This window comes from Mustelus asterias, chromosome 10, assembly GCF_964213995.1.
Source record: "Mustelus asterias chromosome 10, sMusAst1.hap1.1, whole genome shotgun sequence".
NCBI lineage: Eukaryota > Metazoa > Chordata > Chondrichthyes > Carcharhiniformes > Triakidae > Mustelus > Mustelus asterias.
Window position 1 is genome coordinate 68305553 of NC_135810.1, and position 26145 is coordinate 68331697.

A 26145-nucleotide genomic window follows, 5' to 3' on the forward strand; every position below is an offset into this window, starting at 1 on the left:
GAACCCCCAGATTGATGGCAGAGTGGGGGATATGTTGGGCCATGAGTTTACAGATTGTGATTGTATACAATTCTGTTGCTGATTCTGGCCCACACCATTAGATGCCCAGTTTTGAATTGCTAGATTTGTCGGAAATCTATCTCATTCAACAAGGTGGTAGTGCCACACCAAACAATGGAGGGTATCCTCAATGTGAAAACAGAACTTCTTCTCTACAAGGACTGCGTGATGGTCACTCTTACCAATACTGTCATGGATAGGTACATCGGCAATATATAGAGTGGTGAGGACAAGATCAAATAGGTTTTTCTCTCTTGATAGTTCCCTCACCACATGCTACAGAACCAATCTAGCAGCTATGCTCTTTGGAACTCAGTCAGCTCAGTCAGTACTGGTGCTATTGGGCCACTCTTGGTGGTAGACATCGAAATCCCCTACCTAGAGTACATTCTGTGCCCTTGTGCACCATCAGTGCTTCTTCCAAGTGGTATTCAACATGGTTCAACATTGAGGTGTACCGATTCATCGGCTATGGAGAGTGGGCAGTGGGTAAGGTGCTGTAGGTGGTAACCAGCTGGAGGTTTCCTTGCCCATGCTTGATTTGATGCCATGAGACTTCATGGAGTCCAGAGTAAATATTGAGAACTCTCAGGGCAACTCCCTCCCAACTGAATATCATTGTGCTATCATCTCTGGTGGGTCTGTCCTTTCGATGGGACAGAACTTACCCAGGGATGGTGATGGTGGTGTCTGGAACATTGCCTGCAATGTATGATTCCATGAATATGACTATGTCAGAGTGCTGCTTGACTTGTCTGTGGGACAGCTCTCCCAACTCTAGCACAAGCACCCAGGTGTTAGTAAGGAGGACTTTGCAAGGTTAACAGGGCTGGGTGTGCTGTTGTTGTTTCCAGTGTCTAGATCCATACTGGGTGGCCCATTCAATTTCATTCCTTTTTAAACTTTGTAGCAGTTTGGTACAACTGAGTGGCTTGCTAGGCCATTTCAGAGTGCATCATAGAGTCAACCACATTGATGTGGGACTGGAGTCACGTGTAATCCAGACAAAGGACATAAGTGAACCTGATGGGTTTTTGCAACAATCAGTTCAAGGTCACTATTACCAAGATTAGCTTTAATTACAGATGTGTTATGAATATGTTATGGTGGACTTCTACAAACTAATCACCAGAGACTCAGGTACGTGTCACAATCATTTATTCAAACATGCATTGTCTTAGAAATTCCCAACACAGTACTCTGCTAGATCACAAATGTTCACTTTTGTTTTAATTCAGGGTCAGAAACTCCGAAGTGTTTTATGAAGTCTGCCTGGATCATAAGTTTTGCACTTTGAATTTGGCTAGAGTGGGCAAGAGATATTTCACTTCAGGTATGATTCAAATGAGTCACTAGGGAGCTTTTATCAAACAAAATTTATTTAAGAATACAGTTAACATGTATGGAAAGAAAATTAGCAATACCTTTTACAAACAAGGAAAAAACAATCATGATATAGTATCAACCTTAACGGCTAAACACCGTTCCAATTAAACAAATCCCATAAACAAAACCTTTGCCACAGGTTTAACACAACAAAGACTAATGGTCACGTGATACTGGAACTGAGTCCTTTGGTTGGAGAATTAAAACGCTGACCTCTCAGCCTTGTAATTTCTAGCAGCCCTCTGGATACACCCGTAACAGTTTGAAGTCAGAACTGCTTCCCAGAACTCCAGGGAGAGAGAGAAACTCTAGGCAAGCCAACCACCAACAGCAGATTTTCCACTCCAGGAAGGAAAGTAGCCTTGCTTTCAGCTAACCAGCAGAACTTCCAACACCAGGGAGAGAGAGAAACACTGCTTTCAGTCTGATGTCCACTCCCTTCTAAACTAAAACTGCAGCCAGCAGCCAAACAGAAAATGAAACCTTAAATTCACTAGGAAGAAATAAAACTTCCCAAAACACACGACCTGCCAATCAATCTTCCTCCTAACCATGCAGGGTCATAAAACAATCCCAGAAAGTACCTGAGGCCCAGAGTAAAAATAAACAAAACCCCATTTAGGCTACTAAAGAAGCAATAAAAGGATTTCCAGCAGCAATGAGAGAAAAAAAACTGAAAAGGTCTGCTTGAACTGCAGAGAACATGATTTTTAAAAAATTCTTAAAAGTACAGTAACGTCACACTTTGTTTATACATTGTTGGTCACATACACAGGACATTGTTTAAATTCCAATCTTGCCTACATATCGGTTTATATTACTTTATCCAAACAGGCTTGTTAGCTCCTCCTAGTCAGACACTACTTGTCTTCTCCCTGAGACTATACTTGATTAATCTTGGCTTAACTCCTGTTCCTATAACAATAAACAATTGGTCCACAAGGCCTTACTGGAGAGATCTGCTGATGTTGGCCCTAAAGCTGCATATGGTTCACTAGCTGTGTAAGAATTTAACTAGTATGTGCTCTTAGTACTCTGAGTCAGAAGTGTTAGCTCTAGACCTGTCTTAATACATTTATTTTATTTCTCCGAACAAATTTAAATTCCACCAGCTGCCATGGTGGGATTTGAACCCATGATCCCAGAGCAGCTGGGCCTGTGGTTACACCACTTCCCCTTTTATAAGTTTGAAACTTATTCTTGTTCCTCATTTTTGTTAAGATCGCTTACAGCTTATATTTTTATCTCTCACGATCTCAAAATCTCTACTTTGCTTCAACTTTTATTATATTTTCTCATTATTTATTTCAGCCAATCCTTGTGCTTTTTTTCAGAAATTTTATCAATCCAGCCCTTCCTTTCCAGTGGCAATCCAGAGTTTTTCCATCCACTATCATCAGAGTTTATATCCCCTAACTCCCACACCCTCAACCCTCTGCTGCTCTTTTTACCCTCTCTGCTAAGACCTTTTGGTTTGTGAACCAACCCTATAGACCAACATTGATGTTTGTAATCTTTCTCTCTTTAATCTATCTAGCACATATCATTGGATACAATCTCAAGACTGTAATCCCCTGAGGTCTTCTTACACAGCCTAATGACTGAACTCCTTAAACTTCCAAAGGGCTCAAACTTATTTCTATCCATGTCATTGGTTCCAATGAATACCATGAATTTGGGCTGCTCTTTGCCCTGGCATAAGGGAGACAATCTAACCAATCATGATGCAAAACAAAAGTCTGTTTATACCACCAACTATAAAACCTCCACTAGCACCAGCTCAATAAGGCAGTTCAGCCTCTCAAGCGCTCTTTGAGGTGGACAATAAATGTTGGTTTTGCCAGTGATTCCCATGTCTTGTGAATTAATTAAAAAGGAAATATGATCCAAATATGATCCAATAAGGAGGGCTTCCTGCATTATGGAAAGTGTTTCCTTTTAGACTGTGTGTTAGAGCTAGATCCCACTTGCTTGTTCAGCTAGATATTTTTTTTAAAATCAATTATAGCCACCATTCATCCCTCAATCATCACCAAGTGTATCTTAACTGGCCATCATCCAATTTATTGTTTGTTGAAGCTCTGTTGGTCCACAGAAAGATATTAGTTGGTTGTGAGGCACCTTGACCTCTCCTGAGGATGTGATAAGGTGCTATGCAATTGTAAGTTCTTTAGACTGTTGGTAGGAGCAGCAACAAATGATTTTTCTGTCCTGGTAGAGAGGGTGGCAATTCAACTTTGTTTCCTGGTTCTGATGTTCGACCCCTATTAGAAAATCCCACCCCAGGAAGAGTGAGGTTAGGATAGGTTTGAACTGTGAGGGGCCTATCTATCTGTCACACGTCATTTAGACTGAGATTTTCCTCTTGTCTGTTTTCCAGCCCCACATTTTCCACACGTTAAAAATGGGTGGGGGTAAAATGGCTGAGAGGAGACTTGGAGAGCTGTTGTTCCAGCTCATAAAGCAACTGGTTAAAAAAAACTACATCCCAGCAACAATCAAAAGAGGGGAGGGGACTAAAAGTGCAATTGCAGAAAATACTGCAATTCTTGTCTTCTGCCAGGCAGTTGTGTCATTATTTCTCCAGCCCACAAGGTGATGCTATCCTGAACGCTAAGAGATCGCGAGGCTTGTAATTTCAAGAGTGGAAATGACATCAATGTCAAACAGGGCGGAGTGCTGTTTTGTTAAATAAGCTTTTATCATTTATTTAGCTCGCAATTTATTGGCACTTTCTATGACTGTGAGGACAACTAGAAAAGACTGAGTAGTAAGAGAAGCAAAGGCAGGTCATGAAACGGATACAAGGTTGTAAGACTTTGTTACAAACTTGCAACTTCCGACTTCGTACCCTGCAGCATCTTTCAGCCCAGAGTCCCGGAGCTTTGTCAAAACGTGGTGAGTGTAACTTTAACATTGTAAAAAATGTAGGATCTGAGCTGTCAAGACGCTGCCAAGTTTACTTTTGTAGTTGCGCTGAACGGAATTTAAAAAGTTTGTCCTTTACCCCAGGCAATGTATGCGAATGGGGTTGACAGGTTGTCAGTGACGCCCTTCAATCACTCAGGTAACCTCTGGACAGATTTCCCTTCCAGCCCTGTTAGGGTATTTCCATTTTTCTCTTTTGCCCAGTCCAAAACTCAATAGGGTTCAGGGAGTGGGATCATAGCTGAAAGTCGCGATACTCATTTTGAAAATAATAAGTTAATTGAAGACAATAGCAGAAATAAAAAAGAGTACTTGTTCAAATTATTTTCCATTATCCATTGCAAAAATATTGCCATAAAATATATTAGTTGCACGGGGTAAAAACCTCCCCCCACCAACATGATCACCAATTATCAGGACCTCACTGTCATCAACCCTAACCCAGAGCACAGGGTCAAAACAAAACAGGGTGGCACGCTGGCACAGTGGTTAGTACTGCTGCCTCACAGTGCAAGGGACCTGGTTTCAATTCCTGGCTTGGGTCACTGTGTGTGGAGTCTGCACATTCTCTTCGTGTCTGCGTCGATATCCTCTGGGTGCTCCAGTTTCCTCCCGCAGTCCAAAGATGTGCAAGTTAGGTGGATTGGCCATGCTAAATTGCCCCTTAGTGTCCCAAGATGTTTAGGTTAGGGGGTTAGTGGAATAAATAAGTGGGGTTACGGGCATCAGGTCTGGGTGGGATGCTCTGTTGGAGAGTCATTGCAGACTCGATGGGCTGAATGGCCTGCTTCTGCACTGTAGGGATCCTATGATTCCAAAAACCCTGCCATTGTTACCTTCCTATTGCCGAGTCCTTACTATGAAGGACTACGCACTCACACTGTGAAACTGTACATCTAAATGCCCAGTGTCATCATCCATAATTTTACACATGTGCAATAGATACAAACATCCATTCCTACTAATCCAATATATAAATGGATGTGACTGTTTTATCCCCAAAGACCTGCTTTGCTGCCTCTCCCTATCTGCAGGCAGCTGTATAGTTATTTCATCTTACACGCCAGAGAGTCTGCATTCAACATTTAAACCTGAGAGCTGATCTTGTACTGTCACTTTCCCCCAGGGAAGCACATGACCAGCTGAACTTATACAATACACTGTAACTAGCAAGTGCTCCCAATGTCATTCAGCTGTAGGCAACAGGCCAGTGTAAAGTTTTGAATCCTTGGGACAATCATTGGAATAACTTCCTGTTCCTTGGAATGGACAGGAGGTGGGGAAAGTCAACTTTGTGCTATCTATTTTTAGTTTGTGTTTTCTTCAAAAGACGGTAAATCTTTTTATAGCTATCTTTTAATTTCAATATGCAATGGAAATATCTCAAACAAAAGATACTTGTTGTCAGCTCTTTACCTTAAGTAACCAATACTGCCATGTCATAAAAGAGTATGTTATATAATTTACTATAAAATAAATTGTGATTTACATGTTTTAGATATTCCTGGACACTGTCTTGTTGAGCATTGGATGAAGTGGATCTATTTTGATTGTTTGCAGGTTTTTTAACTGCTAACCTGTTGCACACTTATGATGTTAGAAAAGTTGAATTATTGTCCCAGGATCCGAGGAAGATATGCTTTGATACTCATGCTCTGGTTCTGGAGCTGCAGAATAACGGTGAGAAAAAAGCAGCATTCCTTCTTTGAGTTTCATTTTATCCAGATTAAGTGCAGTATGTTGCTGAAGAAAGTCAATCCATATAAATATACTGCATCGATGGGACTAAATATGGGTTTGTTTATGTCTCAGTTAATGGTTTTAAAATTACAAGAAGTTAAATTATCACAAAACTATCTTTAATTTTGGTGTTTTTAGTTTTTTTGTAATTTCTAGGAAGGAAATGAAAGAATTCCACCAGCATTACCCTCTGTAATGAGCCTATCTTGTGTTCAACAACCTCCTCCTCCTATACCCTTTATTTCCACTTCATATTCTCCTGTCAAATCTGAGGTCTAGTACTTGTTTAGTCTTTCTACCATTTCCTTGATCCTCCAAAACAGGCATATTTACTTACATATTTGTTTAGTCCATTTCTTTATTCTATTTTTTATGTTTGTTTTATTACTGGCTAGTCTTTCTTCTAAGTCCCTCTTATCCTTTCTGGGCCAAATAGCCTCCTTCTGTAAGGATTCTATGATTGTAGATAATCCCTAACTTTCTATATTCTGCTTGTTTTTCTTTTGCAACATTAGTCCAAGCTTCATCAGATTTTTAAAAATTAATTTTAACTTTAATCCTAGCGATGCAAGGAGACTCTTTCTTTCCTACACACCCTTTACTTCCTGTGGCAAGAAATCCAGATTGTACTAATCTGCTTGAAAGTAACTCAGTTTATTCAGTGTCTAATGCACTATTTGTTTCTTCGTCCAGTTTGTGGACTAGTTGCCTTGGAATCACATTGAAATGTGTTGGTTTTCCTCTCTTCCCAGTCAGTGTTTTTAAATTGAACCTATGCTCACTGTTTCCCTGCCCCTGGCTATTTGCTACACCTCACTTCTTGAGACTAGATCTGTTACTACCTCTTCCTTGTTACATTACAAGTACCGAAACTGGAAAATTATCTTAGACACATTGTGAACACCCTTGTCCCATTTCACTACTTACGTTGCATTTCTCCCACTCTTTGGATAAATAAATCTACCCATCTGGATGTCAGCTCTTCTGCATTATTCTCTAATTTGTCTATTTACTTCTCTCACTCTCTTTCCTTTCCAGTGATCTATGATGAACTCCCAAAGAAATAACCGTTCCCTTCTTAGTTCTTAACAAGGCAAATAGATTGAGTATTTTCCACTCATGTATACCATTTTATTGCTGAACTTTGATTAAATCTGGAACACCACTTGTTTCCTACTTTATTTTCCTGGTTTTCTTTCTTACCAGCTGTCTAGCTCGCCTGCCCTGCCTTATCCTAATCTGCCTGTTACCGCTGTGATATCACTCCATCGCCATAGTAATTTGTGCTTACACTGCATTCAGAATGATTTGTTCATCTGTGTACATGATACATGACCTGCTTCTGTCTATTTAACAACTTTAGAAAAAATCCACAGATACGCAATTCTCATGAAAATTTAACTGAGCTAGTTGTTAAATCATAAATTGTTTATAAAATTCTACAACAAAATTAAGCTTAAACACATAACGATAGCTCAATAAGAATATAAGAAATAGGGGTAAATCAGATGGCCTGTCAAACCTGCTTTCCCCCATCCATTAATGTCACAGCTGATCTTCAGCTTCAACTCCACTTTCTCACCTGCTCTCCGTTACCCTTCATTTCCGGAAAGGCCAAAGATCTGTCTATTTCTGCCTTAAACATATGCAACAATGGAACATCCATAAATTTTCTGGAATCAAGAATTTGAAAGATTCACAGCCCTTTGAGTCAATAAATTTCTCCTCAACTCAGTCCTACATGATGGGTCGTTTATATTGAATCTGGGCTCTAATGTTCTAGATCCCCAGCCAGGGAAACAAGCTTTGTGTCTATCCAATCAAGCCCATTCAGAAGCTTGTATGTTTCAGTAAGTCACCGGTCATTCTTCTAAACTCCAGAAAGTATAGGCACAATTTATTCAGTCTCTCCTCACTGGACAACCCTCTCATCCTAGGGGCCAATCTAATGAACTTTTACTGCGCTTCCTCCAAATGTGACTATATCCTCCTGTAAATATGGAGACCAAAACTGTGCATAGTGTTCCAAATATTTTTACAAATAAGCCAATTACATTTTGAATAGATAATGGTGGTTTCTGTGAAAAATTAGGAGTCAATGAAGCAAAGCTTTGGATCGAGTATCTTGTTACTTGCTTATGAAGATTTTTTGAGGGATGTGCAGATGGTTTGTAAATGTAGATATTTTTGCATATCATGTTAAATCTTCAAAGACTTGAGGACTGCTGCACCACAGAGCTGTGACAGTACTACTGGCAACTCAGTGACACACATTTAAATCACCCGCTTCCCTTCCTCTCTGAAATGTGTGACCATCCAATTTGATTTACGCATAGAGTAAATGTAATATTCCACTGTGACCGAAAGAATGCTGGTGAGATATCACTTGTATTTATTAACAAGCCATGACTGTTCTCTTAGGATTGCATGCTTGTATTTTTAAGACCACTCCCGTTCAGTCTTTTGCCAGCGCTAGCCTCAGTATTTACATATAGCAGAACCCAAGAAAAACCCAGAACTGTTCCTGTTTATGGATTTATATTTCATAGAGCATCTGTAGTGTGGGTTGTGAACACTGCTTGACTCTTGTTGGCAACTACTTTATCCCACAGAACTGGGAGGAAGTTGCCTGCAGTCTCCTAACAGTCGGATGTATTTCTGTGAGGAGGCAAGCATGTTGTATGGCCTAAACTGAGCTGATCATACAATGTTTTCATCTTCAGTTGCTGCAAATCACCCTGATCCGCAACTTTAAAATGTTTTGAATTGGAGTACATTCATTGTCCTGTGTGACAGGAATACGCAAGATATTTTTCAACATTTAAAAAGATTGTAAAACATATCCACATTTATAAGCAGAGGATCGGAACATTTCTGTTTTAGTTGTACACCTTCTGCAGTGTCTCTAAGTATCTTCACAAACAATTCAACCATGTAACAAAATAGTTTATTAGAAATCTCTGTCTTTCACATTGAGTGCTAATTTCTCACAGGAACCACACAGTTCATATAAAAATAATTGGCTCACTTATAAAAACATTGAGCTGGCATGATGTGTTTGGTTGCTATTGAAAAGAAGTCCTATAACTCTTTGCCTCATATCTCCATTCTGCCTTCGCTCCATCCACACTGTCTAGTGTGAAAATGTTCTGTTCCAACTCCACAGCTTCGGTTGGACCCTCCAAAGCCCCATTACTGGATGGAGATAATGCAGGTTTCAACTCTGTTCCTGAACCCGAGACTGGTAGAACAGAGTTACTGCTGTGACAAACTCTGTTTATGTAACAGTTAATAGAGTCATAGAGGTTTACAGCATGGAAACAGGCCCTTCCGCCTAACTTGTCCATGCCGCCCTTTTTTTTAAACCCCTAAGCTAATCCCAATTGCCCGTATTAGGCCCATATCCCTCTATACCCATCTTACCCATGTAACTATCTAAATGCTTTAAAAACATGACTCCAGACTGACTTCAATTATTCATTGAATCATAGAATACACCTTGCCAAAATCTACCTGCATATCTGTTCTTCTATCTCCCGCTGGCTGTTGGGTGGCCTATGGTAAACCCCCAACATTGTGACGACACCCTTCCTTTCCCTGAGCTCTACCCATCCTGCCTCACTGTATGAGCCCTCCGAGGCGTCCTACCGCAGTACAGCGGTGATATTCTCCTGAGCCAGTAGTGCAACTCCCCCATCCCTTTTACATCCCCCCATCCCGCCTGAAATATCTGTATCCTGGAATGTTAAGCTGCCAACCTTGCCTTTCCCATAACCAAATCTCTGTAATAGCAACAACATCATAGTTCGAAGTACTAATCCAAGCTCTAAGTTCATCTGCCACGAGTACAATGAGTACGCCACTACAGTAACTGACTTAATTAATAAGTGTGTAGAAGACTGTGTGCCAAAGAAGCAAATCTGCATGTTTCCCAAAAAGAAACCATGGATGAACAGGGATATCCACTGCTTGTTGAAGTCTAGGTCTGAGGTGTTCAAGTCAGGCGACCCTGACCTCTACAAGAAAGCCAGATACAATCTAAGGAGATCCATCAAAGATGCCAAAAGACAGTAACGGACAAAGCTAGAGTCCCAGGCTAGCCACACAGACCCCCGCCAACTATGGCAAGGTCTGCAAGACACAACAGGCTACAAGATGAAGGCATGTAAAATTGCCAGCTCCAACGCACCCCTCCCTGATAAGCTAAATGCATGCTAAACCCATTTTCAGCAAGATGCCAGTGAGAGCACGCCCTCCATCCTGGAAGCCTCAGATGAACCTGTATCTGAGGTCACCTTTGCAGATATCAGAGCAGCTTTCTCGAAGGTCAAGCCACGGAAAGTGACTGGCCCGGATGTGGCACTCAGACAAGCACCCAGATCCTCTGCGGATCAGCTGGTGGGGGTATTCGCAGACATCTTCAACCTCTCCTTACAACAATCTGAGGTCCCTATCTGCTTCATGGAGCCGACCATCATTCCAGTACCAAAAAAAAGCCAAGAAGTGTGCCTTAATAACTATCGTCCGGTGCCTCTGACATCTATCATTATGAAGTGCTTCGAAAGGCTAGTCATGGCACTAATCAATTCCAGTCTCCCAGACTGCCTGGATCCACTATGGATTATCTAGCGCGACAACAGATCCATAGCAGGCGCCATCTCCCTGGCCCTGCACTCTATCCTGCAACACCTAGATAACAAAGACATCCATGTCAGACTCCTATTTATTGACTACAGCCCAGCCTTCAGCACCATTATTCCTATGACAATCATCTCCAAACTCCGTGGCCTGGGCCTCTGCTCCTCCCTTTACAATTGGATCCTGAACTTTCTAACCCACAGACCACAATCGGTAAGGATAGGCAATAACACCTCCTCCACGGTCATTCTCAACACCACAAGGCTGTGTTCTCCGCCCCCTGTTATACTCCTTATACACCTATGACTGTGTGGCCAAATTCCCCTCCAACTCGATTTTCATGTTTGCTGATGACACCACTGTAGTGGGTGGGATCTCATCCAATGATGAGACAGAGTACAAGAATGAGATAGAGAATCTGGTGAACTGATGTGGCGACATTAGTCTCTCCCTTAATGTCAACAAAACAAAGGAGATTGTCATTGACTTCAGGATGGGTAATGGAGAACGTGCCCCATCTACGTCAGTGGGGACAAAGTAGAAAGGGTCGAAAGCTTCAAGTTTTTACATGTCCAGATCACCAACAACCTGTCCTGGTCCCCCCCATGCAGACACTATAGTTAAGAAAGCCCACCAAGGCCTCTACTTTCTCAGAAGACAAAGGAAATTTGACATTTCAGCTACGATGGTCACTAACCTTTACAGATGCGCCACAGAAAGCATTCTTTCTGGTCGTATCACAGCTTGGTAATGAAATAGGTCAGCATTTGAAAAGAAAAGGAATTATTGATGTAATATTTACCATAGGTCATCTTAAACTATATTGGCTGAAAAGTAACTTTAGATGTTATCTAACATGTGTTTTGCCTTCTTTTATATCAGTAATAAACTGTTTTATGTCAGTATTGACCTTAAGTATCGGTGTTTTTGAATCAGGTTTTCGTAAAAGAGACGGAAGTGTGAGTCAGGAATCTTCCTGATTCTGTTAACCCATCTTCATCAAGGAGGCTCCAATCCACCATATTTTGTTCTGGTGAGGCTGGGGTGGTATGGAGATGGGTCTACCACCTTCTGAAGCTGGCCAAAGATGGCAATGGAAGCAGATGGATAGCAGACTAGAAGGTCTGACTTCATTTACTGGGATGTTGGTCCAGTTGTAATCATGACTGTCAGGTCCTCTGAATGCTTGGCTTAGCTCCAAAATTACATAATACAATCAGCCCTATGGGAATGTTGACACAGCCCACAGAGAAGTGATAGCTTTGTTTCATTAACATCGTTATTATCTTGTAATGACCTGATCTTGCTTTGAAAGATTTTCTTCAATGCCTGTGTGTTTATTTACTTATGATTAAGAGGTGTGAAATGGATAATAGTTTTTTGTCATTGATACCATGAATGGCTGTGATTAATTGACAGCTTTATGAGAATGTATGTGGGCATTTCATTCCCCCTTTGGGGAATTTGATAAATTATGTTAAATGGCTTTTTTTTTGGTTCCCGACTCAAGACTAGGGTTCCCCTGTGGTTCACAATTCTTCTAAGGTACCATGAACTATGTCCACCAACAGAACAGGCTCAACTCTGTCAAATTTGCAGGGTTGTTTGAAATGCCCACCTCCATTATGGAGCTGGCAAGGGCAGAATTGCTGCAGGTAAGCCTACTCCCCATACCCTCATCTTACACTAGCAAGGATTGCTGGAAATGAGAATGGAGGCAGGAATCCAATAGTTGGATCCTGCACTATTTTTATAGGCTTCCCAACTCGGCCTGACCCCCAAAAACCATGGCCTTTATGTTTATTCCATCTGTGAATACCTGCGATATCTATTGCTTATGTTCTCCGACTAATTCCCATTCACCAGTTACCTGGATGCTTGCTGGCCTACATTAGCCCCCAAATACTCAATTTTAAAACTCTCATCCTCGTATTCGTGGTCTCACCCATTCCTATCTCTATATCAAGCCATCCAACCATCTGTGTTCCTTTTGTCCCTTAAGCACTTCTTTCACCCCATTATTAGCAGTTGTGCCTTCATCTATCCATGTGTTAAGCTCTGGATTTCCTCCCAAAACCTCTCTGTCACTTCAGCTCTTTTTCCTGTTTAGACACCCCCTACCTCTTTGACTAAGCTTTTGGTAACTTGTCCTAAGATCTCTTCCTTAGGCTCAGTGTGAGCTTTTGTCTGATTAAGCCCCTGTGAATCATCTTTGGATATTTTACTAAGTTAAAGGCACTATATAAATGCAAATGTTTGCAGGGTTCAATGAAGAGTACAAATTAATAGAATTTGAAGCCAGTAACTACATTAACAAACTGTAAACCAAAAGATAAAGATATGGGCCGGAGAGCATGGAAAATTTGACAAACCAGCAAGAAGTCTATTAGCCTTGGCCATGGTCTTTACCACCACCCACCAGGAGACTCCTCCAAAGTACAACAGGATGTTCGATCCTGTCTTGTGCCCCACCAATGTGATGGAAGATTCATTGGCCTGTCTTCCCTGACTATCTCGAGAGGTTCCTATCTGCAGGCACTTTTGAGTCAAAGAACCTGTTGAAGCTGAAATAGATGAGTCTGAGTCATTATGATATCTGAGTCATTATGCTGCTCCATATTTTAAAAAATGTTTTGTAAATGTATTTGATCTCCTGTTTATGATGCCTGGCCAAGAGGATTGGCAGTCGAGCAACTCTCAGGGATTATCTCTGGCATTCTATAACAAGCTGTGACCAGCTCAGGCAATGTGCCCACCTATCTTTCTCTTTCCCAGCTTCTTGTTATGGAGTGATTGGCCTTCACTCTATGGCTATGTCCTACAGATAGGCCCTGGGTTTAATGTCCATCAGTCCTCTGTAGTGAGTGTAATTATAAATTAAGACACTAATTGAAAAAGGATCCCCTGAGGTGTCCTGATCAATTTTTATCCCTTAACCAACTTCATTAAAGGAATTATCTGATCATTATCATATTGCTGTTTGTAGAACCTTCCTGTGAACAAAATTGGCTGTCAGATTTCTACATTATAACGGTGACTATTCATCAAAAGCTCTACATTGACTGTAAAGCATCTCAGGACATCCTGAGGCTTTGTAAGAAGCTGTAACAATGCAAGTCCCTCTTTTATTTGGCGGCTCAGTTTAGATCAGGAACTTATGATGAGAAGTCCTTTAGGCAACAAGACAGGTAGGTTAGAAAAATAGTTGTTTAACAGTCTCTTACTTTATTTTCTTTCTTTTCTTTTTTTCGGTGATAAGGTTTTCCGAAAGAGCAAGCAGAGGCTATAGTTACATTAATATCAAATTTAACCTCCGCTAATCTGGAATCCACGTACAGGGATATGGTCACTAAAGCACAGCAGGTAGGTGCAGTTTTTCTGAGTGTGTACTAGAAACTCGCCTTTAAAGGTATTTTCTGATATTCAATGGAATTCTGAACAATAATAGAAGAGCTGGTATGGGTAAATTTGCTTCTGAATATTTGAAGAAAGGAAAAGGAATTCCCCATTTCTTTTGAAAGAACTTGATAAAAACACATCTTAACATAGTGGCAATAAAGCAGTCCTGGGGCAAGAGTTGTGGAAATCAGTGATTCAGATAAGTAAACCACATTGAACTGCTCCTTAGAAACCGTTTCAGAGGCAGTTGCTCTCTGTCTAACCTTTCCCTTTTCCTGCTTTGTTTTTCTCTTATACATTACCTTCAAGAATATTTTTACATTTTCTAGTATCTTAATCATAGGATCCCTACAGCACTGAAGGAGGCCATTCGGCCCATCAAGCCTGCACCGACAACAATCCCACCCTATCCCCGTAACTCCACATATTCACCCTGCTAATCCGCCCCGAAACTAGGGTCAATTTAGCATGGCCAATCAACCTAACCTGCACATCTTTGGACTGTGGGAGGAAACCGGAGCACCCGGAGGAAACCCACCAGACACGAGGAGAATGTGAAAACTGCACATAGTCACCCAAGCCGGGAATTGAACCCGGGTGCCTGGCACTGTGAGGCAGCAGTGCTAACCACTGTGCCACCCCCAGTTGTTTAATTGTTCCTTTCTGAATGATGTTCACTGTACTCTTGCCTCCTGATTTTGAATGCATGTATGTTTCTCGGGGTATTTCTGCCTTTTCAGGTACAGGTGAAGGTAACCGTTTGCCTGTTTCTTATCCTGTCAGCTGCAACTACTGACATAAACAACTCAACCTCTGTTGTTTGACAGTGGTGTAAATCTAGATTATGCTCGGACAAGTGATTTGTTGCCAAATCCAGCACCTCCACCCCACTTCATTAAACATGCTGAGCTGGTTCTAATGCACAGCAGTTGCTCAATGCTGAGTAGATTGCACATTATTTGCCAAAAAAGCATAAATAGAAACATCATTTATTTTGGCATCAGATCTTTCATTCTGTCATCTAATAGTTTTGACCAATTTTAACAGAAAAGAGACTTGTCCACTTGTCCTATTCCTACAGATAGGAGTGTGAGGATGCATAGTTGCAACGTGATCCATGGATGTATTTTTATTCTTGGGATGTGCGTCATATTTATTACCCATTTCTAATTTTCCTGGGCCATCTCTTTAAACGGTCACAGTTCTTGGGTCAATAGTTCTCTTACAATGGGGAATTCAAGAATTTTAACTGGTCAGTAATGAAGGATTAACAATATATATCCAAGTCAGGTTGGTTTTGATCTGGAGGGGAACTTGGAAATTGTGTTACTGATTTTGTCCTCTCAATAGTAAAAGTCACAATGTCAGCAAGTGGTGTATTAATCTTGGTATGTTGTTGTAGCACATACTGTAGATATACAAAATGCAGCCACTGGACATTGAGGTACTATGGATGGATATTGAGTTCAATCCCTGGGCATCATTAAAGCTACGTCCCCTGCCTTAGGCAGTGCCAATCTTATTGAATGCCTTTGTGGCTGTGCAAAGCCAGTTGAGTGGCGAATATTCCATCAAAGTTCTGACTTGACCCGTGTCAATGACGAAGAGGCTTTGAGGGTTAGCGTATGAACCACCCATTGGGTCGGACCTGCCCTGCTCTTGCAAGCATGATGGCTGCTGTGACTGTCCCTCTTCCCACCCACAAATGTTGGCGTTGATATGGTTGAAGGTCACCAGAAGGTGGCAGGGTTTTCTCTTAATATTCCCTGTCCCTTGTCAGCCTAAATCTGAATGGAGCCCTGGTCCTACTGTAAATTGGCGGTGGTCATTTTGTAATTAGAGAAAGTATAAATGGAAGTGTAAAATTATCAGCGAGCAACCTCCACTTCTGACTTTATAACAAAAGGACACCATTGAAAAAGCAGCTGAAGATGGTTGGTCCAAGGACAATGTCCTAAGGAAGGCCTGCAGCAGTGCCCTGGGACAACAATTGGCCACCAGCAGCATCTTATTATGTGTCAGGTGTGACCAAGCCTCCACAGGATTTTCCCGTTGACTCCCATTCCGCTTTATTTTACTGGGACTGCTTGGTGCCAAACTCAATTGAATGCTGCCATCATATCAAGAACTGGTTAGTTGCAGCTCTCTGGTATTCCTCTCTCGCGTCCATGTCTGGATCAAGGCTGTGACTAGGTCTTGCATGGGGAGTACTACTTCTATCTCTATACTGATGTTTGGGAGGAGGTGGCATCCCTCCACCTCCTTACCACCAAGCAACTTCCAACAGACTGACTGAGTATGAGAGCTCATAGAATCATAGAATCCCAACATTGCAGAAGGAGGCCATTTGGCCCATCGAGCCCGCACTGGCAACAATCCCACCCAGGCCCTGTCCCTGTAACCCCACATATTTACCCTGCTAATCTTCCTGACACTAAGGGGCAATTTGGCGTGGCCAATCAACCTAACCCGCAAATCTTTGGAGCTGCCTGTAAATAAAAGTGAGCGACAGTGGCAGCGGGGAGAGGGTGGTGAAAGTACATTTTCTTAAAACCATACAAAATGGAATCCACAATGTAAACACATTTTCTATTTCCCTTCTCTGCAATATGCAGTGCAAAGCTTAAAGAACTAATAAAGGAAAATAATATGTTGAATAAAGAGATTTTCTGTGATTCATTTTGACTCTACATCGTACAATTTGTTTATGTTTTGGGACAACTGTTTCTTTCAGGAAATAATGTTGCAGCAAATCATGGCCCACCTGGACTCAATAAGAAAGGACATGGTTATTCTGGAGAAAAGTGAATTTTCAAACCTGAGGATGGAAAATGAGGTATGACTCCAAACAACACCGCGATAACAAAAGTACCTAATAGAATTAGACAGCTTTGGGGGCTAAACTGGGTAAGGTCCTGAAAATGGGCACAGGGATTGCACTGTGTGACTAACCCACACCCATTCAATGTAGTAAAGACAGCATGCAGACTTCCTGCTGCACGCTCACGAGAGATTCCTGCTTGCTGTCTGTGCTAACTCTGCTGTTCATTAGCTACACTCATCAGCAGGGGGCCCAAACATCATAACTTCCGAGCATCACTTGAAGCGAGACTGCAGCTCTTAAAGGGGGTGTGAATCACGGCTGAATCTGAACGGGTCATGCAGGAACTCACTCTGACATGGAGAAACAATGAAGAACTAAAGTCATTGCACTGGAGGCCTTGATGGAGGAGGTGGAAAGCGGAAGATTATGTTCCATGCAGAGAACTAGGAAGTGATTAATTTTCATAGGAAGAACATGGTTAAGAAGGCATGTGGGATATTTTTCTTTTATTAGCTGTGAAATCAAATATAAGTTATGCGACAGCTGTATGAATCACCAGTTAGATCACAACTGGAATACTCCATACAGCGCTCAACATTACATTACAGGAAGAATATGATTGTACCAGAGAGGGTACAGAGGAGATTAATGATGCTGCCTGGAATGGAGCAATTTAACATTGAGCAGAGGTTGGATAGACTGGAGTGTCTTATTTGAAGACAGTGGAAGTGGTGGGAGACTTACTGACATAAAGAAAATTATGAGTGGCCTATGTGGATAGGAAAGATACATTTCCCTCAGCAAAGAGTTCAGTAGCTAAGGGGGATAGATTTAAAGTAATTGGCAGAAGACTGCAAGGGGAGTTGAAAAATAGTTTCACCCAGAGAGTGGTGGTAGTCTGGAACTCACTGCTTGAAAGGTGATAGAGGCAGAAGCTCTCAGTGCATTTATAAATTGCTTGGATATGCACCTGAAGTGTCCTAACCGACGGAGCTACTGACCAAGAGCTGGATAGTAGGATAAGACTTTATCTTTGATCAGAATAGACCCAATGGGCCGAATGGCCGATTTAGAAAAAATCTGTTTCATTTGTCCCTGTTCCTCCTACCCCTGAACAGCTCACTATATAGCTGGCACCAAGGGTTGTCCCCTCAAGATAGTGAGGTTGTGCAGCATGGAGCTGGCCACCATGAATCTTAATGCATGCTTGACCAAGTACTGGGGGGGTCTTCTTGAGCAGACTGGAGAACAGAAGTTTTGTTTCAGCATGTCACTGGTTTGCACTTTGTGTAGCATGGCTTCCATTGTTTGCATGCTGCGCACGTGTACACGGGCTGCACAGTAGAATCATCAACAGATAGCCCTTGCCCCAGTAGCCCTTGCCCCAGTAGCCAATGCTTAGTTTGTTGTGGTGGTTTAAATGTCACTGGCACAAAGAACTGCTGCACACTGAAGGCATCACTGTAGCCAGGATACCTCCTGGTTTCCCCCGGGTGCTCCGGTTTCCTCCCACAAGTCTGAAAACATGCTGGTTAGCTGAATTGGTTATGCTAAATTCTCCCTCAGTGGACCTGAACAGGCAGATTTTCACAGTAACTTCATTGCAGTGTTAATGTAAGCCTATTTGTGACACAAATAAATAAACTTAAAAACTTGAAGATAACAAGCATTGCAAGCTTAGCTGCCTATAGTCGCACATCAGCTGAGCATAGAAGAAGTGGAAACTCTTTTCATTCCATAAGGTAGTTTGACATTTATGAGATGTGGCTATCTCTAGCAAAGCCAGCATTTCTTTCCCATCCCTCATTGCCTTGAACTGAATGGCTTGCTAAGCCACTTCAGAGGGCTATTAAGAGTCAATCATATTGCTGTGGATCTGGAGTCACACGTAGATCAGACCAGGTAAAGACGGCAGATTTTCTTCCCTAAAGGACATTAATGAACCAGATGGTTTTATGACAGTCAATGATAGTTTTATGGTCACCGCGCCAGGGACTAGATTTCAAGTCCAGATTTTATTAATTTAGTTTAAATTCCACCAGCTGCCATAGTAGGATTTGAATCCAAGCCCCCAGAATATTTGCCTGGGCCTCCAAATTTCCACTATGACCTCCACCCAATGTAAGATTATTTGTCATAGTTCCCTCCCACCATCATCTCCTCGTGCTGCACCAAGTTAAGCGATGTGTGTGCAGTCAGTTGCACCCTGAACCATAGCCTACAATCCTCATGAAATTGTGCGCTCACTCCCCCGATTTCCTCTGGCAAGAGAGAAAGATGTTAGCTCTCAATGAATAGAGAGCGTCAGTCACCTACCTTATGCTGCAACATTTCACGGAGGTATCCTTACTGAAGTACAGACATATCGCATGTGGTTCCTCACTCAGACTGAGGTAGGAAAAATGCTCCCTGGACACCCTGGGAAGCAATGATCTCCTAGTGAGTGCTCTTCTACCCCTTCTCCTCCTCCCTCTTCCAGCATCTTGACATAATCCATGTGACCTCTGTGATTCTCCAGTCAAGCAGCATTCCAGGCAGAATACTTACCTATTGCGCCCATGAGTGAGAACACCTGGTTTGAAGTTAGCAAAAGGACTTTAAGCACCTAGCACATCATTCCCTTTAGACCTTTGTGGCAATGGACAGAAGAAATGAGCCACCATCTAACTGTGAATAGATGCTGATCCCTTTTAAATAGTGCTGCTGGGTGTACCTTCCTGTTGCTGAACAGGCAAGGTTCACTGGAGTATTGAGCTCCAAAATGTGAGGTCAAGCGATGTCATAATTTGTTTGTTCGCAGTGCTTCCAGCAGAGATTCACTGTGTATGCTAACACCTGCACCACATGGTATCCAAAGTGATTCACTCCACAAGTGTGCAAACAATATCATCTCTTCACTTTCTCCAGCCATGAGCCCACTGTTGCTAAGTGTGGAGACAGGCAGCTTCTAGACTACTGCCTCTTTCGCTTGGCTCAAAGCAATGGCTTGCACCATTTAGATGTGATTCTTGCCTCTGATTATCCTTTTCCTCTTGCAATTAATTTCATTACACTTGGTGTCAGGAACTGAAGAGAATCGTTCAACACTTTTGTGTTAATACCCTGTAGTGCCACCAAAGCTATTAGTGTAAAAATTCTCCTGAGACTATGCTCAGCACATTCAGTGACGTTGTCAAAATGTACCCCTCAAGCAATGTCAGTAAAACAGATGATCTCATCATGCTATATTCCTGTCAATATGGAACAGCCACTTTCGTTGGACTCAACATTTTGCAAATGAACAGAAATCGAGTTTCCTGTGAAATCTGTTTCGAATTGTGCGACTGGCTAGTTTGCTGGTCCTCTGACAGATTGAAAATAGAGACCTCCAGTGGCAATACTGGAATACTGTATGGCTTTTATCTAATAAAATCTTCATCTGTTGTATTTTTCAATGATCAATGTTTATGACAAGTTAATGTAGTTATCAACCCATTTCCTTTGTTTAATACGTTCCTAGGATGTGGGCATCACTGGCAAGGCCATTTTATTGCCCATTCCAAATTGCCCTTGAGAACACCATGGTAGGTTGTTTTTTATTAAACTGCTGCAACCTGTGTGGTGTAGGTACATACTCGGGTTCTTCGTTCCAGAATTTTGACCCAGCGACGATAAAAGAACAGTGATATATTTCCAAGTCAGGATGGTGTATGACTTGGACAGGAATTTGCTGTTGAGGGTGTTTCCATTTGCTTGCTGCCACTGCTCTTCTAGGTGGTAGAGGTTGCATGTTTGAAAAGTGCTGTCAAAGAACCCTCAGCAAGTTGCTGAATTGCATCTTATAAATGGTACAGATTGCTTCCACTGAATGCCAGTGGTGGAGGGAGTGAATGTTTAAGGTGGGGAATGGATACCAGTGCTAGATGGTGCTGAGCTTCTTAAATGTTGCTGGAGCTGCACTCATCCAGGCAAGTGGAAAGTATTCTGTCACACTCCTGACTTGTGCCTTGTAGATGGACAACCCCTAGGGGAGTCAGAAAGTGAGTTACTGGCTCCAGATACCCAGCCTCTGACATGTTCGTGTATCACAATATTCATGTGGCTGGTCCGATCAATTTAATAGTCAATGCTGATCCTCAGGATATTGATGGGGGTGAGGGGAGGGGTCTTTGAATGTTAGGTGGAGGTGATAGGACTCTCTTGTTAGAGATGACCATTGCCTGGATTCCTTCAGTACCTGAGGAATTGTGCAATTATCAACGAGCATTCCCAGGGTCATTAATGAAACCGCTGAAAATGGTTGGGCCTAGAACACTGTCCTGAGGAACACCGTAAGAAGTCTCACCACACCAGGTTAAAGTCCAACAGGTTTATTTGGTAGCACAAGCCACTAGCTTTCGGAGCGCTGCCCCTTCATCAGATACACTGAGGAACACCTGCAGCGATGTCTGGCCTCCAATAAATTATTTTACTTTGTGCTATATATAATGTTCCCAGATCTCTACTGATGTAAAGCAGGATAGATTGAAATATGAGACTTGATTTGGGAAGTGTAAGCTTTGTCTCAGTTAGCAACATTCTTTGCTCAAAGTCAGAAGTAGGTTATTTCAAACCCCTTGTACTACAATCTAGGCGGACACATCATTGTCGTCCTGGGGAAGTGCTACATTGGCAAAGCCACTACTTAACAGATGAGACATTGAACTTTTGCCTGATCAAATGGAAGCCAAATATTCTGTGGCATCACCAACCCAGAATTCTGCACAGCCAATACCACCTTCCTAACCTGGACTCAAGATGTATGAATCATGAAAAGTGTTTAATTTATCAATGAATTATTCAATCAACAGCAGCTTTATGTTCCCAGTAACATAAAGGATTGAATGTTGATTTACCTGTCATTGCTGTAGTTGCTTCTAACTGAATGCCAGTGTGCCACCAATTAAAGATTATTTAAACAAAGCAAGTGTTTTGATTATACTTTGAGCATTTCAAAGAGTATTTTATCTCAGTTCTTTGTTCTTTTTTAGAAAATAAAAATTGAATTGGAGCATCTGAAACAACTGCTTTTGGTAAGTTGCCATGTAGAACCGATCTTAAATTATCACAGGCACCCCCCTGTTTCTTAAGTACTTTGAGCTGATAGGGCATCATCGTATTCTTGGTTTTGTAGGATGAAGTTAAGAAGATCAGAAGTGATACAAAACTGGACATGAACTTAGAGAAGAGCAGAATTATGGACACGGTAATGTATCTTGATACTCCTGCTAGCTTGTTGCTCATTTACATTTTGCCTCCTTTGCTAAAAGTTTGTTGAAATTTAATTAGTCAATTTTCCACAGTGTTGTGCATGGAGGAAAGTGCAGTATTGAGGTACAGCAGAGTACTGGGGAGATAATTGGAGCAAGAAGTCAGATGGGCAGAGGGGGAAAGGAAGCAGAGTAACTAATGGAGAGTAAAATAACTCCAAGCAAGGGGAACAAATTGGTTGTGGGTGAGAAACATATCGGCAGGGGACAATCATGGTAAAATAAGTCAGTGGGAGGGAGCTATGGCAAACAATCTCTTGCTGGGTGGAGGGCAACTTTCCAGGCAGTCTGTAGTCGTCGTGGATTCAAAGTAGTTTTGAAATTCACATTTTAATGGAACAGGTTCATCCGAAAAAATGGGGAGTGGCTTCTTCTGCACAATGGGCAGGTGTAAAATGGCTTTTAAATGGTCCGGGTGATGAATTCAAATGTACTGTATGTGAAGGACATTGTAACTCCACAAGAAGCTCTGCAAAAATCTGTGGGCATTTAAGACACAATGTGGGGCCAAGTTCTAAGAGCCAAGTAAATAATTAACCGAGGGGGTGAAGGGCTTTCAGATCAAGAAATGGGTATTCTTAAAATAATCTCATTTAATTACTTACCATAAAGGTGATTGAAAAATACTTCTATTTCTGTTCAGATACCAGTTAAACTGAAAAGGTTGCTGTAGAACCACTTAATGACTATGCAGACTTAAACTACCACTGAACAATGGCCTCAGCAAGTAATAATGGTGTGACATTGAAACCAACTATCCCAGTCACCTGCCTGTGTGCAAATACTAGTGGGATGGGAAATCCTTTTATAGCTCCAAAGTGATCTTCTACGCATTTACAAATGAAGTAAATAAACTTATTGGTTTAAATGTACAAAGAAATTTCCTCAAATATTTGATGGAATTTTCTTAATAAATATGATCATCTCAATAAATCATTTTATTGAGCGGGTGTTAACACTTCACATCTATAATAATTTAATTTTTCATTAGTTTAGAGAGCGGGAGAAGCAGTTAATGACTTCTAGAAATGAATTTACTGAATTGGTAAGTTTTTTAAAGATTATTAATTAATACGAATGAAGATTTTTAGTTTCTGGAAAAGAAGTATGGATTATCACTCAGTTGTATAATGATGATGCTCCAGTGTTTTGTTGTGAAGGCTCTCACTCTTCCTGTAATGCCAGCAATATGATAATGACTAGCTAATCTCTTTTGGTGATGTCTATGGCTTGCTGTGACCTACTCTGCTCTTGAGAGCACAACAATGTGACATCTTGTGAATGCAACATTGCCGCTCCTTGCAGATTTACTTATTGTGATTTCTTTGTATGGATTATTTTCAGAACTCGGGCACAGACCGTGCCATTACAGAAACAAACAAAAAAATTGACACAGATGTGGCTTCACTTAAGACCATGTTGGAATCTCTTAAACTGGAAACAGTGAGGTATCTTGCAGGTAGGCTCATGGAAGGGAGTTGAATTTATGAAATAGAATTTTAGAGAATTGCTCCCGTTTTGTTTACCTTGTGGTAAAAGGGAGAGGAGGAGGGGAGAGGAGAATAATAAATAGTGGGGGCAATTCTCCCAAAAGCACTGAATTGGCCGGAAAACCAATCTAGGTTCTAGATCACGACTGTTTTGTCAGTTCAACTTCTCACCTGAATCTCCCCACTCTGTGCACTGCAGAGGTCCCAATCGTGAATCTCATTAAAAACCCGGGAGGGGCGGCGCCTATTTGCGCCAGAGTCTGACAGTTCTGGAACTCTGCGCATGCGCAGTGACCCCGATCTGTCAGACTCCCCGTTTGCTGGCCAGCTCAATCGCTGGCCAGCCCGGGACCCCCGCAGTGCTTCCCCTCCAGCCCCCCCCACGGCCCGATTGCAGTCCCCACAGCAATTCCCAGGTCAGCCCTGACGCCCCCCCTCCCCCCCCCCCCCACAGCCCGATCACGGCCCCCCACAACAATTCCCGGGCTAGCCCTGACGCCCCCCCCCCCCCCCCCCCACAACCCGATCACGGCCCCCCACAACAATTCCCGGGCTAGCCCTGACGCCCCCCCCCCCCCAGCAGTGGCAATCCCCTCACCCCGGGAGACCCCCTCCTCACCCTGGGAAACACCCCCCCCCCCCCCCCGGGAGGCAGGTTCCCTCCACCCCTCCCCCCTCCAGAGCAATCCTCCCCCCCCCCCCCCCCCCCCCGCCCCAATAGCTGCCCTCACTGACTGATTGCTATGCAGAGTGGCAGCGGGACCCCCCACCCCCAAGAATTAATTCGGTCAAGATATGGAACTATATATTCAATCATCCCAGCACACTTTAACTCGCATCATTTGTGCAAACCTAACTCTTTTCTGTCCAAGCATCCAAAACAGAGCTTCCTCTAAATTTAGCAGATCCGTTTATTTCAGTGCTTTTGCCCCATGCAACTATGTTTTTTTGAATGCGCACTTCTATTCTGGTCTAGTCAGTCGTCTGTATGTTCTGAAATAAGAGTTTGGAGTTCAGCTTCACAGAAAAGTGTAAATTTATCTAATTCTGTTTTCTGCTTTATTGTTCGACAGCATCTGTCTTCACCTGCCTCGCAATAGCGTTAGGATTTTATCGACTGTGGCAAAAATAGAAAATAAAAAGTGACCTTCAACGACAAGCAATGAGAGCCGATGGAATTTAATAATCTTGAAAAGAATTTTAGATAAAATGTTAGGATTGTTCTGGGGAGAATGGATTGTCAATCTGCTACGTGACTGTTCTGTTGCTGTGTTTGGGGAAATCTAGTTATGTGGCATTAACGTTAATTGTGTTTAGAAATTATTCTAAATATCAGCTAGTGAGGTGGGAGATGATCCTGCTTCTTATTGGTTGTAAGGCTCTCGTGTGAACTGAATTTGGTTGATCTTAACCTATTGCTGGTGAGTGGGATCACAGCACAAAACCTGTCATGGAACAGCCTCTTTGAGGGCGTAATGAGATTCCGTATTGGTTGCGGTGTTAAAGCTAGGGGGCTTTTGTGCACTTTATAGGCAGAACTGGCTGAGCTGGATGCTGATACTTGGATGCTCAGCAGTTACGCCTTCACTTCAAACAAATGTTTTTTACTTGCTTTCTTATCTTCAATTCCAATCAATGTTTCAGGTTAGAAAGGACTGACAGGCCAGTGTGTGGCAGCAGTTTCCAGCTAATTAAGGAAAGTTAAAATGTATCTGTGGAACCAAGTTGATTTATCTTGCTACCAAGTACTGTTTCATACAATGTATTCCTGTTACGGTTGAAAAGCGGCAGCAATTAAACCATGTATTCTTTGGAGAATCAGAATGAAACCAGTATCTGAAAGTTTTGTAAAGACAATCGCAGCATGCGAAATTGATTAGAATAATTGTCATATGATAATGATGTCACCAAAGATGAACATTCCTTTTGTTTTTAGAAGGAGGCTTATTTAAAACCCATACTGATCGCCAGAATTGCCCAGCTGTTCACGCCAGCGGGATTCTCTGATCTCGCTGCAGAAAATGGAGATTGGGTTCAGTGCCAAATTCTCCATTCTCGCTGGCAGCGGCAGAAAATTCTGACCTTGCGTTCATTAAAATGCAGGGTTATAGGCAGTAACTTCAGTGTCTATCCCTATCCGTGTGTGTAGTGTTGTTGGAGCTTATATAAAAATCTGAAAGTGATCACCCGAACCCTCCCATGCCCTTTCTTGATTTCCTCTACAAGTGTGGTCTCAGGTGTAAATGAGAACCTGGATTGGTTCAACCTCTGATCTTCTGCCCCAAATGACCTCTCTGCATCCTCAATGGTCCCCTATAGCGCCAAAGCTGCCTTCTGTTACTCTTCATGCAAATTTAAGAAAAACGGAATAAAGTGCGTGACAATTTTACTC

At 42.1% G+C, this 26145-nt stretch overlaps 1 protein-coding gene across 1 annotated transcript; it reads left to right on the forward strand.

Moving 5' to 3' along the window:
• Positions 1-4071: 4071 nt before the first annotated feature.
• Positions 4072-26145, forward strand: ccdc90b (coiled-coil domain containing 90B). Its single transcript, XM_078221880.1, has 9 exons — positions 4072-4344; positions 5935-6054; positions 14012-14115; positions 16886-16987; positions 21985-22026; positions 22128-22199; positions 23255-23308; positions 23608-23722; positions 24827-26145. Exons 1-9 carry the CDS (start codon positions 4239-4241, stop codon positions 24883-24885), a joined length of 774 nt encoding a protein of 257 aa, XP_078078006.1. The 5' UTR covers positions 4072-4238; the 3' UTR covers positions 24886-26145.